The sequence below is a fragment of the Malaclemys terrapin genome, chromosome 10 (assembly GCF_027887155.1).
Source record: "Malaclemys terrapin pileata isolate rMalTer1 chromosome 10, rMalTer1.hap1, whole genome shotgun sequence".
Lineage (NCBI taxonomy): Eukaryota > Metazoa > Chordata > Testudines > Emydidae > Malaclemys > Malaclemys terrapin.
Window position 1 is genome coordinate 4190535 of NC_071514.1, and position 20113 is coordinate 4210647.

At 48.2% G+C, this 20113-nt stretch overlaps 1 protein-coding gene across 1 annotated transcript; it reads left to right on the forward strand.

The window, feature by feature from the left end:
* The first annotated feature begins 470 nt into the window (after positions 1 to 470).
* CLN6 (CLN6 transmembrane ER protein) lies at positions 471 to 18179 on the forward strand. Its single transcript, XM_054042060.1, has 7 exons — positions 471 to 645; positions 4117 to 4231; positions 5267 to 5365; positions 8345 to 8533; positions 8641 to 8696; positions 10799 to 10921; positions 15010 to 18179. Exons 1-7 carry the CDS (start codon positions 563 to 565, stop codon positions 15296 to 15298), a joined length of 954 nt encoding a protein of 317 aa, XP_053898035.1. The 5' UTR covers positions 471 to 562; the 3' UTR covers positions 15299 to 18179.
* Positions 18180 to 20113: the final 1934 nt, after the last annotated feature.

The window sequence follows — 20113 nt, forward strand, 5'->3', positions numbered from 1 at the left end:
TTTGGAAATATATTTCTGACCCACCCGACCATGAAATGTCATTTTCAAACCAGAGTTACATCGGTGCTAGAAACCCGGGTCCCAAAGATCCACCTAGGCCAAGGTCACGGTTTTGCACTTTGTAAAACAGCCTCACAAAACCTGGGCCAGAAGCACGTGCGGGAAAGGAGAAGTCAGCCCCAGAGAACATTTACCCCGGGCTCCTTCCACCCCCAGGCTGCAAGGCGCTGTACCAAGCCAGGGCAGGACTGTCCCCACACTTGACAGGGGAGGCAATGGGGCGCAGGAGAAGCCTGGCTCTGTGGTAGCGGTAGAGCCAGAGACAGGACCCAGGAGTCCCGGGGGCCAATCCTAGAGCAGGCAGCGGCTGCATTTCACCCGGCCGCTCCCCCCTCCCTGCTTCCCGGCCACCCAGCGTCATCCCCCCGCCTCTCTTTGTCCTTCCCCTGCTTCCGCCCCGTCACCCGGCCTCTGGGGCGGGGCGCGGGCGGGCGGCTCCCGGGCGCACAGAGCCCGATGCGCCGGGAAGCGGAGCGGCCAGCGAGCCGGGCCGGACGGGCACATGCAGGGCTCGGCGCGGAGGCGGCAGTTCCCGCCGGCGGCCCCGGGCTCCCAGCAGCCGGGCGGGTCCTTCTACCAGGGCAGGTGAGCGCGTCCCCCGGGCGCCCCGAGACCGGGCGGGTGGAACCGGCCGGGCGCCCCGGGAGAAGGGCGGGTGGAGCCGGTCGGGCGCCCCGGGAGATGCGCGGGTGGAGCCGGTCGGGCGCAGCCGGCCGTGCGCCCCGGGAGATGCGCGGGTGGAGCCGCCGGGCGCCCCGGGAGAGGGGCGGGTGGAGCTGGCCGGGCGCCCCGAGACCGGGCGGCCCGAGACCGGACGGGTGGAGCTGCCACCAGCGCTGCTACCTTCGCTGGTAGCCCCCCGGCCGAGAAGTCGGTGCCCCTTTTGGAAATGGCTCTCGAGCCCCCTCCTCCTAAATTCTTCACAGTAGCAATGTTTGCCCCATTACACGGCCCTGCCCTCCCTGCGGGCGGTGAGACGAACCGGGCGGGTTCATGGGGCAGTGGGCTAATAAAGCAGGGTCTGGTTCACTCTTGCTCTGATTAGCAGAAGTGCAGGCCCTGCTGCACTTTAGTAGCGGTTATTGAATCAGGGGCACTCTCTATAGTCCCCAGGGTCTGACTGATTCCTCCCGTTCTGCGTGTCTCCCATCTTGCCTCATCCACCAGGAAAATACTCTCCTCCTGGGGGAGGAAACAGCACTCCCTTCCTCCCAAAGAACCCCAAATAATCTTTCCGGCATTGCCCCAACACACACACAGCCACCATCACACAGAGCACCCTACCTATAGCCAGCCTAGGATTACACATGAAGCTAGACCAACCTTCCCCTCGCTTCTGCTCTTAAAGTATCAAAAGTAAATCTAAAAGGGCCTTGTGCTTTCCCCTCCTCTGGTTCTGTCACCCTACTGACCTCTCCCCTCCTGCCTTTTTCTTCCCAACTAATAGCCACCATTACTTGTCTGTATACATTAAATCTTCCTTCCTTGCACTAGAGCTCTTAGATAAAAGTTTGAAAAGTACCTATGTGAATTAGGAGCCTAAGTAGTCACTTGTGCCAATAAGATTTAAGTTCCTAAACTGCTTACTTGCTTTTGAAAATTTCACTCCTTGGCTCACTTTTTTACCTTCAAAGTGCCATGGAGGCCTCTGGTACTATGCAGCCGAAGAAGTGGGCTGTAGTCCACAAAAGCTTATGCTCTAATAAATTTGTTAGTCTCTAAAGTGCCACAAGTCCTCCTGTTCTTTTTGCGGATACAGACTAATACGGCTGCTACTCTGAAATCTGGTACTATGTGGATAATAAATCTCTTATACAGATACCACCTCCAGTCCAGGGAACGCTCTTGGCAGATAAATTTTGCAACAAAGAAAAGAATCAAGCCCAAGGATCCATACTCCTTCTGTACCCCAGATCTAGTGACACAAAGACAGTGTACAGATTGATCTCAGCTAAGCACCTCTTAGCCGGGCTGGAGAATGGATGGAAAGGATGGGTCATTTTATGAACAAAGACCTGATCTACGCTAGGAAATTAGATCAGGATAATTGTTAAAAAAAGCCACATACCCCTGAACAACACAGTCAAATTGACCAACCCCCTGGTATAGACAGCTCTAGGTCGACAGGAGAATTTGCCTCTCTGGGAGGTGGAGTACCTATGCCAATGGGATAACCCCTCCTGTCAGCATAGGTGGTGTCTTCACCGCAGCACCACTGCAGCTTTTTACATGTAGGCAAGCCCAAAGTCTCACAAGACCATGGCTACCTTAGAGAAGAAAAAGCTATCTCCATTGTGAGCTGGACTGTTAAGAACTAAGCTTCAACATTAGATAATATTTTAGCATTTGATCTCTCAAAACAGTCTCAAGGGCAATAGGTTTCACAACCGTGACATTCATGTAAAGCTGCTGTTTACCTCTAGGTGCACAAAGGCCTGATCCCGCTGTCGCATTCAAAGGGGAGACTCCCAGGACTTCAGGGGGAGTTGGATCACAAGGCATGAGAACGGGAGTTTGCACAGGCACACGGAGAGAACAATAACCCCTACATTAGAAAATTAAGGTGGACACATTTCCAGCGTCGCACCATTTCTTTTGCCATTCGAGTGTCATTGGGCTGCAAAGCTGCGTGAGCACCTCTGCAGGAGAGAAATTGCTGGGGTGGTAATAGTAAGGCTTTGTCATGCAAAGTTTAAAAATAGTTGTATTTAGTTCGACACTTAAAAGAAACATGTTCCCAAAAAATATTGCATACATGCTTATCTTTAGCCAGTACATTTTTTTTTTTTACAAGAGTTTGTTGCTTTTGATGAATAGTGCTTTGCATTTCTGTACTGCCTGTAATCCAAGGAGTTTAACCTTTGCTTGTTCCTCAGAGCGCAGTTCAGCTGTGTCACACAGCAAAGCGGAAGAGAAGCAGTAGGGTCCAGGGGACAGGGCACTGAACTGGGTGTCCGTAAACCTGGAGTCCAGTCCCAGCTTCTCCAGTGATCTGTTGTGTGACCTGGGGTTAGGTGCTTAAGTCAGACATTGGGCACCAGCTGAGCAGTGGTGCTTAAAAGTCCCCTAGGCACTTAGGCTTCTGCTGGCAGGCATTGCAAAGCCAGCAAAATCCTGATGCTGCCCCCATCCAACAAACTGCTTGGAGCTCACACACACACACACCTCATCCCCCGCAGGAGTCTCAAAGCAGGTGTTCCCCTGCAATGCACACCAACCAGAGCCTTACACAATAAAGACAGCCAGGGAGCTAACAAGCTGGGAATTTTGGGGCGTGTCCAGAATACCCAATGGTTATGGCTCCCAGCGGGGATGTGGGAGACCCAGATTCAAAATCTTGTCCTGCCTGCTGTGGAGCAGGGACTTGAAGCCAGGTCTCTTACCTCCTAAGGGACTGCCCTACCCACCAGGTTATGGGGCATTCTGGGGTAGGTCTCTCCATCTCTTAGTTCCCATTCCCACACTTTGGGTACCTCTATACGCCCCGCCAGATCGGCGGGCAGTGTTCGATGTATCGGGATCGATTTATCGCATCTCGTCTGGACACGATAAATCGATCCGCTAATCGACGCCCGTACTCCACCTCGGCAGGAAGAGTAAGCAGAGTCGACGGGAGAGCCGCGGCGGTCGACTCGCCGCCGTGAGGACGGCCAGGTAAGTTGAACTAAGATACTTCGACTTCAGCTACACGAATAGCGTAGCTGAAGTTGCATATCTTAGTTCGAACCCGCCTGCTAGTGTAGCCCAGGCCTTTGTCTGGCTTGGCTAGTTAGACTGGAAGCTTTTTGAGGCAGGGACTGTCACTCCATGTGTGCACAAGGGAGCCTCCCTCTCCTTTGGAGCCACGTGGTCCTACTGCAATATATACAACATAGAGGACACAGTTACAGCACGGCAAGATTTTTTTGCCAGCTCTTCCACAACCCGTTCCTATCTTATTAAAATGGAGCCTTCTTAAAGTGCAGGACTAAAGGGTATTTTCTTCGCATTACTGTCAAGAAAATGACCTTCCGGAAACACAAAGAGCTGAGGTTGTCTCTCCTATCTCGTTAATAGGCATGGGTCAGCCAAGAATGAAGATACGTTTAAGACTTCTCAGTTTCATTTTGACCTGTGGTTCTACTTCACTCTACAGAACTGGGTGTTGGACTTTGGCCGTCCAATAGCTATGGTGAGTAGGACAACTTAGCTGGCAGTGCCGGTCAGCTGAGGGCAACGCAAAGGGTGGGAGGATGTAGAAGGAAGAGATGTTGAGCAGTCCAAGGAACGGTGGGTAAAATTAGTGGAACTATGTTAGCTAAGCACAGAGAATTATCCCTGCACACTGGAACCCCAAGGTCTAAATCCTACTTCTGCCAGAACAACTTAACTTGCATCTTCTCTATTCTCAAGGGAGGTATGTGATGGTCTCTGATTACGTATCATTGTCATCATGGTGCTATTGCTGTTGCCGCAGTTTCAATGATTGGTGCTAGCTCTACGGCTCACTTAGCAGAGCAGAAACCTCAGAAGTTTGGTCTTATCTCAGTACCAGCTTCCCTGCATCAAAATTAAATGGAGAGGCTGGCAGCATCCGTCACTAATACACAGTACATTGTGCTCACCTCCAGGAACTGCCATGTCAGAGAGAAAAAAATCCCATCTATCTATTATGGCTGAAGGGTTTTCACTTCCAAGCTGTAATTTTTTTGTTGGGCTACATGATTGAAGAGGACCCAAGTGTCGGATACAGAAAGCCTGCAGCGTGTACTAAATAAACAATGGATTCTGAATGGGCTTCTTAACAACTGGCCACACAAATTAACAGCATTAGCTTTTGGCATTGTTGCAGGAGTAAGTGGATGAGGAGGGAAAGAGCAGTGTGTTCTCATCTTATTTCAAAGCTCCAATTTTAGGGAGGCTTAATATAAATCAGAAAACGTCTCTGGAAAATTGACAGGCAACTGGCTTTACTTCATTAACAGCTAGGCAAAGCCAGGACAGCCAGCTGGCTAACAAATCAAGCCACAGCAACTGGGATGTGACTGCAGACCAAACTCATTCTCTTTCTCGCAATCACTAAACATTCAGGCAGTCACCGTGGGCTGCAGATGTTTTGATAAGTTTGAAATGTCATGCAATACTTGTATTTAAATCCGTTGCCTGCTCTACTTACAGGCGAGGTATTCAAAGGCTTACTGACATTTTGTTTTTCTTCTCTCCTCAGATTATTCTACCTTTAGAGTGGTTTCCATTAAACAAACCTAGTGCAGGAGATTATTTCCATATGGCTTACAATGTTATTACACCATTTCTTCTTTTAAAGGTAAACCTCAAAGCCTGGACGTTACATTTTTGAAACAAACACTGGGTATGGGCAAAACTTGCAAAGACAAGAGGTTTTGCTGCAGGAATTCTTAGGGAGGGTATGCAAATTCAGAAATCGCTTGCCAGAGGCCAGTTCCACCCAGGGTAGAACTACTCTGAAATGCTTATGGGGGGGGAAAATGGTGGCTTTTAAAGAACAAGACGTTAACCAGCCTGAGATAACTGTAAAGTTCATTTGTCTTCTGACCTGCTGAGGCTAGAAATGTTTTTAGCGGATGGGTAGAAATGGTTTCATTGTCAGTAACTTGTCCAAGTCCCGGGCCAATGATCAGGGACAGATTTGATCCTTTCATCACTGTACGGGGCTAGCACTTCTCATTCTTACTCATTTCCCCGCCTATCATGAACTGTACCTCTAGGTTGGTTTCTCCTCTGCCTGTTCATAGGAACATACGAAGTGCCACACTGTATCACATCCATGGTCCCATGAGTTCAGCAGCCTGTCTCTGACAGTGGGCAAAATCAGAAGTTTCAGTGGAAGGTTTCATAGATTTAAGGCCAGAATGGACCATTAGGATTAGCTCTAGTCTGACTTCCTGTAGAACACAAACCAGAGAGAGTCAGCCAGTACTGTCTGCATCAGGCCAATAACTTCTAGGTGAACTCAAGGCATCCCGTCTTGAGAGAAGACTTCAGGTGTTGGAGAATCCACCATATCCAGAGGTTAATTGTTCCAGGGGTTAATTACCCAAATGGGGAAAAGTTTGCATCTTATCTCAAGCCTGAATTTTTCTAGCTTTAGCTTCCAGCCATTGGATCATATGTAGGGTTACCAGACAGCAACTGTGAAAAAACAGGATGGGGGTCGGGGGTAATAGGTGCCTATATAAGACATCCGGTTACCCTAATCATATGTCTTTGTCAGCTACAGTAAAGAGCCCTCTACTCTCAGAAAGCTTCTCTTAGTCAGAACACGCAAGTAGGCAGTTTCTTGCTCACCGTTATTAGTTAGAAATTGAATTATGCCCTGGAGTGAAGGGTTTATCCCTTCCAAAAAATTTTTTTCTAAATCCTTACCTTGGATATGTGTGTTATTCACACCAATGTCCAATCCCTTTCTGAATCCTGTTAAGCTCTTGGCTGCAATGGTAACTTGTGGCAGAGAGTACCATAGGGTCGCAAAGCATTAGGTGAGAAAGTATTTCCTTCCATCAGTTTTCACTTTCTGGCCTTTCAGTGTAATTGGATTTCCTCTTGGAATTTTATGAAAGGATGACTAGGAATGCCCAACCCAGCGTCTCTAGGTCATTCATTATTCAGTATACCTTTATCTCTCATTTGTCTTCTACATTACAGCCCCATCTTTTCCATCTCTCTTTGGACGGAAGATTTTTGCTCGGCTCTTATTTGTGTTGCTCACCTCTGAACCCCTCTTTCGGATAGCCATAAAGTCATTATAAAAATCAATTGAAAGCTAAGCTTTGAAAAGAGATTGTCTTGATTATTACTATCAAAACACTTCTGCTCAGAAGCTTATTATTGGCAGCAGAGAAAAGGGCAGGCAGAAGACCATTGTAGCTGATTTTCCAAGCTAGGAAGGAGGACACAGCCAGAGCTGTGGAGCCGATCAGCTGTGTTTCCATGTGAAGCACCCTTATCAAGACTAGTCTTGAGAACTGACCTGTGCTGGAGAGTTTAGCTCTTCAACCAGCACTAGAGAGAAGCCGAGAATGCTTTCAGTCAGGAAGAGAAATCGTTCCAAAAGTCAGTGGGATTTGCAGTCACACCAATGTTTTAATTTAGACCCATGACCTCAGTGTCCCAAAGCATTGCAGGTCAAATTAATACAGTCTGTCTAGAAGCCTCCCTGCTGTAGAAGCCACGGATAATCCAATTTGGGGTGTTCGTGCTGCTCTGAAGTTTCTGTTACTGAATTGTCCTTTCTGGGGTGAAATTCACCCTAGGCAGAGGACCTGCACAAGATGCTAGTGATTGCCCCACCCCAGGGATTGGGCCATAAGAGCTTGAGTAGAATACACACATGGTTGTGGGCAGGTTCCCACACACAGGAGAATTTCACCCATAAAGTTCAGCTTGGCTACTGGTGACAAAGGGTTATTGAAGTCACCAAGCAATTTGACATGGTGCTTTGATTTTACCCGTACATTAGTGCAGAGTAAAGGAAGCGTCGCCTTCAGAAACAACTAATAACCTGAAATACAGAGAAAAATGAGTCAAACTCCTTAGAACACATTCCAGCAGAGGGTATAGTCCAGCAGACGTCTGCACTAATTGAAGGAGGAGTTAGAGCATCTTACAGTAACTTGGAGCATTGCTGGAGGTGCCACTCACCACTGGAGGGCACAAAGAGGCTTTCAGACAGAATCGTTATGCTACTGGGAGCAGGAACAACAGAAAGCCACATCCGTTTTTCTTCTAAGGAATCAGGCGTCTGCTCATGGCTGATGAATAAATCAATTGCGTTGAGTACTATTTTGTATCGTTGACTTAGTCGCGGTGCTGGTGCAGTTAAGGACGGGCAGTCAGGTTTGAGGCTAAAAATAAGGTGATTTATTTACAATTTTTATAGGGAAAAAAAATCAGTAAAACCCGTTTCTTGGTCCCCTGAGCTATGTGCATCCCTGATATGGCAATGGGGGAAGTTAGGAAACAGCTTCTCCTCTGGGTAGGGGATTCTATAATTGTCCAGTAGAAGATGCAAGGAATGCCTCCGGGGAGCATCTGACAGGATACGGGGCTGGACGGACCCTGGCTCGGATCTGCTCAGGCGACACACAGTTTGCAACGTTGTATAGAATGACTTGCTTGTTGGGGATGATTTTGGGGGGGAGGGGATGGGACAAAGACTTAAAGTTGGCATTTTACAGTGGCTAGAATCGATCATGTTTTATTTCCCCTCTGTTTCTACCTTCTGCTTCCTGGTTCAGACACCCTTAACCAGCCCCTTGAATTGCAGCTCATTGAAAGGTCCCCGAAGACCCTGCCCAGATCAGTGGTCTACGTCAGCATCATCGTGTTCGTCATGGGAGCGAGCATCCATTTGGTGGGCGACTCCGTCAACCACCGTTTGATTTTCAGCGGGTACCAGCACCATCTGTCCGTAAGAGAGAACCCAATCATCAAAAACCTCAAGCCGGAGACGCTGGTAAGGACGCTTGGGAGTGCAGCAGCATTTGTTTTAAACGACCTGTTTTTTGTATACTGTGGTGCCGCCCCCGCACGCCTTTCTAACCCGGCTTCGTTCCGTTGCAGATTGATTCTTTTGAGCTGCTGTACTACTACGATGAATACTTAGGGCATTCAATGTGGTAAGTGATTTACAGCGTGTCTGATAGCCGCAGAACGTAGCAGGAAGTAAACCTGGTCGATAAAGCGCACAGTCTAGGAGACCTGGTTAGAGTACATTCCTAGAGCAGGTGCCAGTAGCACAAGTCATCCCCTTGGAAAACTGCCCCAGCCATTTTCGCTGTGTCCCGGTCACTTCCCCGTCCACAATTCCAGACCACTCGGTGCTATTGACAGCAGGAGGACTCTGTTCAGAGCCAGGCTGTTATCTATGGAGAATGAGCACTTGGAGCCCTTGAAAGGGGCACTGTGTAGGGCTCTCAGGATGAGGAACATCCTTGCAGGCACAAGTCAGCATTCTGCAGGCTCGCGGTCTCTCCTCTTTTTCCCCTTTCAAGGTTCTTCCACTCAAGGAGTGTCCTACTGGGGCATGTCTACACTGAAGTTAGACTCCTGCGGCTGGCCTGTGCCGGCTGGCTCGGGCTTCCGGGGCTCGGGCTGCAGGGCTGTTTAATAGCAGTGTAGACATCCAGTGGAGTCCAGCCTCTAGGACCTGCGAGATGGGAGGGGTCCCAGAGCTCAGGCTGCAGCCTGAACCTGGAAGTCTGACCAGCAATGAAACTGTCCCGCAGCCTGAGGCGGCCGGCACAGGCCTACTGCGGTTTATAATTGCCGTACCCCTTAGTGAATAAGGCTGGACTTTGCTCTTTCAGCTGGGTCTCCCCAACCCGACTCCGGCCAGGGGGTGGCTCAAAACCACAGTCCGACTACGATAAGAGCCGGGCGGGCAGCTGTGGGGAGCCGCGGCAGACCCTCTATCTGCCCTGGTCATGGGGCCCAAGCAGCCCCCGGACCCTGTCTCTGCTCCCCAGGCCCTCCACCCAGGGGAGGTGGAGAATCCGCCGCGGCTCCTCACAGCTGTCCACCTACTCTTACCGTCAGAGCCCTGCGCGGATACAAAATGTGTATCCGCATCTGCGCTCGTATCTGCAGTAATGGTCCACGGATATCAAACGGATCCCTGCGGATTTGCAGGGCTCTAGATACGAGTGAGGGAAACGGTCACTGCTCTGTGTGCATTTCATCCCGGCAGTGGATTTTAGCATGGATCCCATAGTGTCTCTACTACAAAATGGCATGAGGTCTCCTTGGACATTGCAAATATAAATACTTTCACCCACAAGCTATTGTCACGTCCCTGCAGTGCTAGTTAGGGCTGGATCTGTGAAGCAAACTCAGTTTGTCTTAATAGGGAACACAAGTCAGCTGGCCCTTAACCGAGGCTCATTCAGTGCATTTAAACCCCAGACTGGCGATGCCCAGCTTTTGAAATGCCATCTTTCCAAATGGCTCAATTTTTTAATAAAGTCCCTACGCATCCTATCAAGCCAGACAGTGCAAACAATGCAAGTGTTAGATGGGGAACTTGGATCCCTTACTAATCAGCAAATTCTTGCTTGTCCTTTAGAGGCAAGGAAGTCTGTTTTCCTTTGAAAGCACTTTGCACCCCCCCACACACACAATAGCTCAGTGCGAGGCGTTCCCGGCCCTTTGCATCTCTTATCCGCACAGCTGTAATCTTGTGGCTACAGCTGTGACCATAACAGACAGGGCTGTAGCAATACAATCAGCACAGTAGCATGACCCTGAATGCAGACCGGGCCTTCCCAGTGGTGCAGAGTTTCCAGTGAGTCACTTCAGCACAGGCCTTGGCCAGTTCATGGGTTTACCAGAAATGGCCCCCGTTAGCCTCCCTCCCTAATTTGGTTTGCCAAAAGGATTGCTAGGTTTGATGGAGGGAATTAGCTGAAGCTAGCCGGATCTGAGGCCAACCTGTAGCTGCAGAGTAAAGGGTTTCAGCCCTTGTGAAAAGCCTCAGAACTAGGTTCAGGCTCCGACATGGAGAACGGCTCATCAGCCCTGTCTACGCGGCTGTTTTTAGCCCCCGAGCGCGAGCCCCACCAGCCGATGTCTGTAGCTTCTGGCTCTGAGTTGCTGCGTGAGTGGGTTTGCAGTCTAGACGTACCCTGTGAAAGGAGGAGTCCCATGTCGGTCTCCAGCTGGTATGCTAGAATGGGGTTTTCATTACTAAGGACCTGACCACAGCTTTCTTCTCCTGGCACAGGTATATTCCTTTCTTTCTCATACTCTTTATATATTTTACCGGCTGCTTCACACCCATTCAAGAAGAGAGCAGAATGCCATTAGCCGCCTTGCTCCTTACGGGGCCAAGCAGCCTTTATTACTGGTAAGTTAGCTAAGCTCCAGGTACAGGTAAGGGACATAGAAAACTAGTGGATGTTTGAATAATGACACAAGTGACTACATGACTCGGAGACTAGATAATGGGAACCTAGCTGGTCCAGTAACTGGCACTACAGAAGTAAAACCGCCTCTCTATGAGATTGTGGAACTTTTCCCATAAAATCTACTGCTCCGAAATCTAAACCTTTTTTTAAGTTGGTAGCCCTTATGGCTGCACAGAAAACTTCTCAACTCTGATCCAGATGGGAATAGATGCAGTTCTTCTGCCTGAGTTATCAAACCCCTGGATGGTGTGAACAAGAGCCCTGCACGGGACTGCTTTTTTAATCCCACTCCTACGCACTCTCTCATTGTTTCTTGCATTTTTATCCCACTCCCACCTGCAAAAACCTTCGATCCTGCAAGAGAGAGACAGATTCCCCCCTGCTACTTTCAAAAATAAAAATAAAATAAAGGTCGATTAATGTATTATACACACCAACGGAACGCAGGCACAATTTTTACCACTCAAAGAATAAAACAAATCTTGCTTAAGCCATGTAAAAAAATACTTGAACTCATTATGATAGATATCAAATCTCTTTCTCTCCCTCAGTTTAAGTATTAAAACCTTTATTTAAAAAAGAAAATCTTGCTTGACACTGCTGACATTTTATTTATGCCCTTTTCTTCTCAGTGACTGTTGTCTCTGAAACCTAAGGATGGCCTTTGCTGATCATTTTAGCAAAAGACGTCCAGTTAATGTGCTTATCCACAATTCCAAACCCTCCATAGCTGCCCAGTCCCCAGCTGCCAAAACCACCAGCTCCTCCCTGTCACCTTCTGTGGTGCCATTGTGTGTTTTCAGGCCAATCTTCATTACTCTATGGGAAAGGTAGGGGGCAGCCTATATGAACTCAGCAGCAGTGGCTGTTCTCATAAATGTAATTCATCTACATGTTAGTTCACCATGAGCCAGCATTTTCATGCAATTCATCGGAGCCACTGGACCCACAAGGAGACACTTCTACAGAACCTCTTGCCCCATGTCGCAATCTTGAGTCATGCTCATGAGCAAAAGCCACCCCTACGTGTCTCCCTCCAATTCATTGAGGGAACCGGCATCGATACCACTCAGAAAACCACCATCAGTTGGTACCTACATTAGTCACCTTAGCAAGGAGGCCAAGGGATGAATAGATGTGGAGCCTAAACTATCCACTCGGCCTGAGATGTGCCCCCTAGAGCGGGGTTGGAGGCATGTTGGTGGACCTCATACCACCTATTCTGGGGACAGAGGCTCTGGGGCAGGCACTGTTCAGCGCTCTGGTGGGAAAAGCAAATTGGTGGATGCGGTGGGGGAAATGAAAATTCCTTTACCATGAGATGCCACGGAGAAGTCAGCATTTCTGGCAGACAGAGCTGGCCAGGAGGAGCTTAACAAATGACTCAGCATCCGGGGCCTGCGTTCTGCATCAGAACCTTTGCTTTGGAGCTAGCGGGCGGTCAGTCACCTCTCCTTCCTAAGGGCAGCTTGCATCACCACTTGGGATCCGAAATACACCATCTCTCCCCCTGGAGGGTCTGGCTGCCCTGCCACTGGGAGTGAGCCTTGCAGCCCAGCTAGACAGGCTCAAACCGGCACACCAACAATAGCTTGGCCGTGCCAGCTCAGGCTGGCAGGCCTTTGGGGCATTAGGGGGGCTTGAGAACCCGAGCACCAGCCTAAGTTGCAGTGTCCACACAACTCTTTTTAGCATGCTAGCATGAGTCTGTCTAGCCAGGCTGGGAGACCTCCTCCCACTGCTGTACACCGTTACCCTGAGACGTTGCCCATGTACTATACCAGACTTTCGGGTCAGCAGCTGATTCCAGCCTACACCATAAATTTGCCTGGTTAGCATGAAAAACACTGAATGCTACTTCACCATCCCCTAGGAGTATTGACGTGAGATATTATGATCTCTCGACTTCGGATGTTCTGCCTTGATTTGATTTGCCGTATGTAGAGCCTGGAGCGCACTGTATTCCATGCAACTTCTAGGAATATTCACCTCTCCTGTGCAAGTCAAGCAACCTTATTTTAAGTTATTTATAATAATGGAAATCCCCTGTGATCAGTCATCTAGGCTTTTTAATATATAAATCAAGCCGCCTTCATCTGCATGCTGCTCTCCAGCTCTGTCTCCTTAGCCGGAATAGCCTTTGGAGAGAGGGCTTATTTATTTCCCATTTTCATTATTCTCCTCTTTCCAAACGCTTTCCCTGATGGCCGCCAAGCAGCTTGTCATTTGTCTTCAGAGATTATGTTCTCTTATCCAGATCTCAGCCCCCTGCCAAGATTGTATTTCATACACTAAATTAATTTTTTATAGTCAAATCAGCTTAATGATTTAGCCAACTCAGTTACCCCATTCTAATTTCCTTTAACTACATCAGCTTGGAGTTCTGCAATTCATGTTCTTATGTGTATTTAGGAAAGGAAAAGATTTAAAGCCAGGGGGAGCTTAATTCCTTCGCTTCTCCCTCCTCCCAATTCCCTTTTTGGTTCAGATCTCAGTAAGCAGTAACCCATTTTATGATTCTGGTTTGGCTCTGTCCTGCCTGTCCCACTGTGATCTGTTAATAAATAACTGTTCTATAAAGCCTCCAGTTAGTTTCCAATTTTCCTGATTCACGTTCCTGACATCACTAAGTCTCTCCTGGACCGTAGTACATAGCATCATATTGATTCACACCAAGAAACAGGGCATGACTAGATAGGAGAGATATGGAGCACTATAAATGCCAAAAAAAAAAAAGTTGGATTTATGGCATTCATGAAAAATGCCAGCCACCCATTTTAAAAAATAAACTTCTACCTCTAGTGGCCCGACCCTCTACAATTGCTAATGCCTTGTCTATCCTGGGGTCTTTGCACTGATGAGACCACAGCAGTGCAAATCCTCGTGTATACGTGATGCACCAGTGTAAGTCTGGTGCACTGGTATGATCTGCTCTGCTAAATCACACTGGGGCAAGATCTGTCTGCAGAGGTGCAGCACATCTGCATCAGGGGTTTGCATTGGAGTGACTACCTCACGATGTAAACACTGGGGCCTAGTGGATTGAGAGTAAAACTGGGACTCAGGATTCCCAGCTCAGCTACTGGCTTCCTGGGACCTTGGGCAAGCCACTTCCCAGCTCTGTGCCTCAGTTTCCCCATCTGTAAATGGTGTGAACGGTATCTCCTTTGTAAAGCTATATAAGAGGAGATATTTTTATTGTAATATAGTTACAGTGGTGCCAATTTCCTTAGTCTAGACAAGTCCCAAGTATAAAGTGTCCTATTGAACCTCCCAGCCAATCAGCTTCTGCCCTGCGCGTTTCACCCTCACTTATCCATCATGTTGAAGCTAGAATCTAGTCAGGTGGGAAGAGAGATGGCCAGTTTTAAAACCATACTCTGAATAAGGTGGGCAAACACATTGAGTTACTTATAGTACCGATTACAACTTTGGGTTATTAAAACAGATTTAAAAGATATAGTTTTCTAATTTCCACATTGAGAATTACCCTGACAAATGTAAAGACGCAGCCCTGCAGCTAAGTTTCATTTTGGCTGAACAAACCCTCTAGGTGCGTAAGGTGGAAAGAGTTTTAAAATTTACCTTTGAGAATTTATGCGGCTCGGACTCTCCCTCACCTTGGTTAGTTACTGTCAAGTTCCTGGCGTTGCAATGGCTGCATGAGGGAATGTTTATTTGAAAACATCTGTTCATGTATGAAATATAGGGAAGAGGCATGAGGCAGTGGTCTGAGCAGAGACTAGGAGCCAGAAATACTCCACTCTGATACAGACTTCCTCTGGGGAAATCCCTTAATCCCCTGCCTCAGTTTCCCCAGGAGTACATAATACCAGTTACCGTGAGGATTAATGTTGGTAAAGGGGAAGATTTTCCAAAAGGTACAAGACACAGGTAGCTGCTCAGCTCCCACTGAAAGTCCCAAGTCTCCCCCCAAAGTGCTTTTCATCCATCAATAGCTATAGATGGGCTAAGAATTATTATTACTACGTGATCACAGGGCACTAATGATATTTTTGCATTGTAGGTATCTTGTGACAGAAGGTCAGATTTTCATCCTCTACATTTTTACGTTCTTTGCCATGATGGCTTTAGTCATGCACCAGAAACGGAAAGGCCTGGTCTTGGACAGCAATGGACTCTTCCTCTTCTACTCTTTCATTATTACATTGGTCTTAATTGGCGCTTGGGTGGTTTGGCTGTGGAATGACAAAATCCTCAGGAAGAAGTATCCTGGCGTCATTTACATTCCAGAGCCCTGGGCCTTTTATACCTTACACTTGAGCAATCTCCATTCGGCAAAGGAAGGTTTTTAAGCGGCGATATCTTTGGAGTGGTTTGCCAACAGATCTCTCGCTTTTCCTAATATGGGTGTGTTTCAAATCAGTTACTGACCATGGCAGCTGGACCGCATGCTGTTCGCTAACCCGACCCGGGGGCAGAGGTTTGTTTGAATTGGAGGGGAGGCGTTAAGTCTGCTGGGAAATACTTGCACTACTGCGTTGTAAATTACTTTCCCAAGCTGCCCTTTGACGCGTTCTAGTTTGCGTTGAGTGCAGGTATGTAACTGACCTTGGCGGGAACACTGAGATTCCAGTCGGTACCCGAATGGCATAGTCCTGTTGTACCATAAAACTTCGTCCTAATGTAGCACACGATGGGGCATTTCCCCCCAGCCTTCCCTTTCTGAGCTGAACGGGGGAACGGCTCTCATTCCTGGACTTCTGGAAACATGCCATGCAATGACTTCAGAGCAGCAGTTGGGACCCCATTTTAATAGTGTCATCTGGGCTGGCGTTAGACTTGCTGGAGTCTAGGGCCAAAACCCGAGCCCCATCATCTGGGGCCAAAGCTGAAGCCTTGGGTGGCAGGGGCTCAGGTTACAGGCCCCAGGTTTTGGCTCCCCCCAGCACAGGGCAGCAGGGCTCGGGCTTTGCCTTTGGCCCTCCCGCCCAGGGCAGCGGGGGCTTGGAGGAGCTCAGGCTTTGGTCCCCTCTCCTGGGTCGTGTAGTCATTTTTGTTGTCAGAAGGGGGTCGCAGTGCAGTGAAGGTTGAGAACCCCTGCTTTAGAGAACTCGTCCTCTGAGCCTGGCACAGCCGAGCGATCCAACATCTTGGCACGGATCATTGTGGGCAAAATTCATCCCCACCTCCCATACTACATACACAAAGGCATTGAGTAAGGGGCCGCATGGGGCTTGGTAGCTGCTATTCCAGCCTGGAATAGGGGCTGCAACTGTGAGTGCCACTTACACCGGGGGTCATGGGCACATTCTCCCCACCCCCACCCATGCACTAGGGTCTGCAGTTGTGCACAATGAATGTTAACTGAGAAAGTGAAACTAAGCATCTTTGCATGAGTAAGTTACACATTCCCCAGCTGCTTTAAAGCAGACACCCCCCTCCCCCGTTCCCCAACATGAACCAGGAACCAAAGAGCAAACGCGTTTGGCGGCTCACGGCTTTTCTGATCACGGATGGCCAGCAGGTTAGGAGTTAAGGGATAGCGCCCCCGGGATCCTGCCGCCATGCACGGGGACTCTCGCGGGCTGGCTTTAGTTCCCCCTGCCCATTGTGGGTTTGGACTTTGCGACTGTGTTGAACACTCTCAGAGCGGGAGACCTGCTAACACCACAGCAACAAGGGGCAGGACGGACTGATCAGACCACCTCGAGCTAGGCAGGACTGGGGGCTAGGGGGGCCTGCACAAAGAGTTAAAACTCCTCCCTGCACTAATGACCTGGCTCACACACCCTTCCCTCGCCAAGCTATTTCCACCCCCTCACCCCAGTCTTTCCCCCCCAGCCCAGCTGCTCCCCACACATTTGTTCTCCTGGGTCTTTCCTTTCCTCTCACTCCTCTTCCCAGGCAGGAGGCCGCTGGTATCTGGCGTGGTTTCTTTCTCAGCTCCCTCCTAGACCATGGCATCCCCCAGAGGGGAGGAGAGGGGGCTGAAGGTCCTACCTCCTATGGGGGCTGGGGCTGCAGCAGGATTCTGTCTGCACCCCTCCCCTCTCCCACTGCTGCCTGCTTACTCTGCTTGTGTTGATTGGCAGGTGCCCTTCAGCTGTTCCCCACGGACAATACGTCACTATAGGCTTAAAAATAGTACTGGGTTTGAGGAAACGCCTGCCCCGTAGCCCTCTGTAACTTGTCAGGATAGTCACAACTACATTAGCTGGCCAAGTGCGTTGCTTCGACTCAGTGAGAATTTCACCAATAGGTTTTACTAGATTCCTGTCTCTGGACAGGACCGGAGTAGCCAGAGCTAGGCCAGGGATCCTTTTAATCTCCCTTCCCACCCAAATTCCTACTTTCGTTTCCTCACTCTCAGGATATACAGTATTAATGCAGACTTTGATTTCCCTTCCTGGAAGCCTTTAACTAAATAAAGCAGGAATGACCCAGCCCTGCTCCGGTTTTAACCTACCTGCAGCCGAGACAGACGTCGATGCATATCTGCCAATTCTCTAGCATATTCCCCTCCCTCTCAGCACAGCACGGGGCTCGCCAATCCTGCCAGGTTCCGAGCGCCATCCACATCCACTGGTAGCGGCGAGACTTGGTGATCTTCAGTGCCGCGCAGGATTCAGACCAAAGGGTCGGTCTCTGCAGCGTCCTTGCTCCGCAGAGCTGAAGGAAGACTCATTTTGCTGGCGGGGCAGCTTGCAGATAACGCTGTGATTTTAAGTGGGCAAACCTGCAAGAATCAGATGCAGAAGTCAGTTCTTGTACCTGGCAGCTGGGAAGGTTCTGCATTTCTTTTCAGGCAACCTGAAATGAGGCCTGTTCAGCGACTGCCAGACTTTCAGTTGAATTTGGCAGCTTGTCAAGCACAATCTAATGACCCCTTGAGTGGACAGTGTCTATGTAAGTGTAGAATGTACTTGACTTTGGTGAATCACCCACGTTCCTCCATTATTTTTGCATGCTACATCCAGTCTGGTGTCGGTAGCTCCTTATGTCCTTTGTAACACAACTCACTCATTCTCTTCTAATACTCAGGTAGTGAACACTTAATGCAATATGTGTGCAGAATCTTTTTGAACTAAAGCTGGTTTTTACCTCCTGGAATTCTTTGGCTAAATCCTTGTTATTTATATCGGTCACATCGTATTACACCCTAGTGTGGCACAACCCAAGTGTAAAATGAAGTGTTCTCCACAAAACGAACCCCAAAATAAAAGCATTTGCGTATGGCTGGAAGTAGTTATTGAACTAGTTCTGTCCTTTATGGGAGGTGGGTGCCCAACTGGTTGGGAAAAGCACACACAGTGGTGGTTTCAGAGTAGCAGCCGTGTTAGTCTGTATCCGCAAAAAGAACAGGAGTACTTGTGGCACCTTAGAGACTAACAAATTTGTGGTTCACAGTCAAGCGGGAAGGGCATATTAAGTGGAATCCCCCAGGAATCGGTCCTAGGTCTGGTTCTATCCAATATCTTCATAAATTATTTGGATAGTGACATAGAGATACACTTATAAAGTTGACAGATGATACCAACTGGGAGGACTTAAAAGCACTTTGGAGGACAGGATTAGAATTCAAAATGATCTCCGACAAACTGGAGAAATGGTCTGAAATAAATCGGATGAAATTCAATAGGGACAAAGGCAAAGAGGAATAATCAATTGCACAAATACACAGACAAAATTGAAATGACTGCCAAGGAAGGAGTACTGCAGAAAAGGAACTGGGGGGTCGTAGTGGATCACAAACTAAATAGGAGTCCACAGGGTAACATTGTTGCAAAAAAAGCGAACCTCACGGTATGAGCAGGAGTGTTGTAAGCAATACATGAGAAGTAATTCTTCCACTCTACTCAGTACTGATAAGGCCTCAACTGGAGTACTGTGTCCAGTTCTAGGCACCACACTTTGGGAAAGATGTGAACAGATTGGAGAAAGTCCAGAGGAAGGCCACAAAAATTATTAAAGGTCTAGAAAACATGACACAGGAGGAAAGATTGAAAAAATTGGCCTTGTTTAGTCTGGAGAAGAGAAGACAGAGGGGACACGATAATGGTTTTCAAGCACATAAAAGGTTGTTACAAGGATAGGACAAGAAGCAATGGGGGAGCAGCAGCAGTCAACTCACTGCGGTAAGTCGAGACACCGCGGTAAGTCGATCTAAGTACGTCGACTTCAGCTACATTATGTACATAGCTGAAGTTGCGTAACAGATCGATCCTCCCCCCCCCAGTGTAGACCAGGCCTGAGAGTCTTACAATGTAAGTGGGTAACATATAGGCAAAGGGAGAGGCAGACGCTCAGATTCACTCTTTTGCGGGTGAAACACCAAACCATTTAGTATATTCAGATCCTGCCCACGATGCTGTATGTAGCCTGACATGCTAGAAACATCAGGCTTCTGAGGGTTCCTTTAGACTGGTTTGAAAATCTTAGCTGGATGGATAAAGACCAGCCACATTCGAGGTCTTAAATTCCTTATCACTTAAGTGTAAGGGGGGGGGAAGGTGTAGCCAAGAGCCAGTTGAAAATGTTGCTTAAGTTTTTTCAACAAAAAACTGCTTTTTGAACAATACAAAACAGCGTCTCAGGCGATTTCTGTATCCTTCAAACTCCCATTTTTCCACAGACCAATTAAAAACTAATCATTTTAAATATGGGGGTTTTGCCCTTCTCCGGCGCTGGAGGGGGACAAAACATGGAAAAACTTGCATTTTGATTCCATCCGGTTTGAACAGAAATACATGTTTGGTTTCAAGTTTTTAATCAAAAAGTTGGGAAAAAACAAAAAAATTGAACTTTTTTGTTCAAAGTAATTCCTGTTTTTCAGCCAATCCTGAGACTGTAGCTTTGTGTGTTTCTTTACAATGTATAGTAAAGGCCTGGACATAGATTCCCCCCACCCCCTTCAATCTTTTTTCTGACCCCTCCCCTCATATTCTAAATATATATTTCTCTCTTAGGAATATATCTATGGGTTTTCCTAAGCAGAGAGCTGGGAAAGCAACTTTCAATCCTCAAGGATGTTTGCTCCAAGTGGTTTAATTACATAAATATTAAAACTCTTGTCTGTTTTAAACAGTCTCAAAATCACTTCCCCTTTCTCTGATGTCAAATCTACTAACTCTCCAGACTTCCACAGGCAGATAAGACCTGCCGCCTTT

Bases quoted from the DNA above. Each gene is read 5' to 3' on its own strand.
- CLN6 (XM_054042060.1), top strand. From the start codon at position 563: ATGCAGGGCTCGGCGCGGAGGCGGCAGTTCCCGCCGGCGGCCCCGGGC. The intron at 8,697-10,798 runs GTAAGTGATTTA...CTCCTGGCACAG, and splicing joins TACTTAGGGCATTCAATGTG to GTATATTCCTTTCTTTCTCA. The intron at 10,922-15,009 runs GTAAGTTAGCTA...TTTGCATTGTAG, and splicing joins CCAAGCAGCCTTTATTACTG to GTATCTTGTGACAGAAGGTC.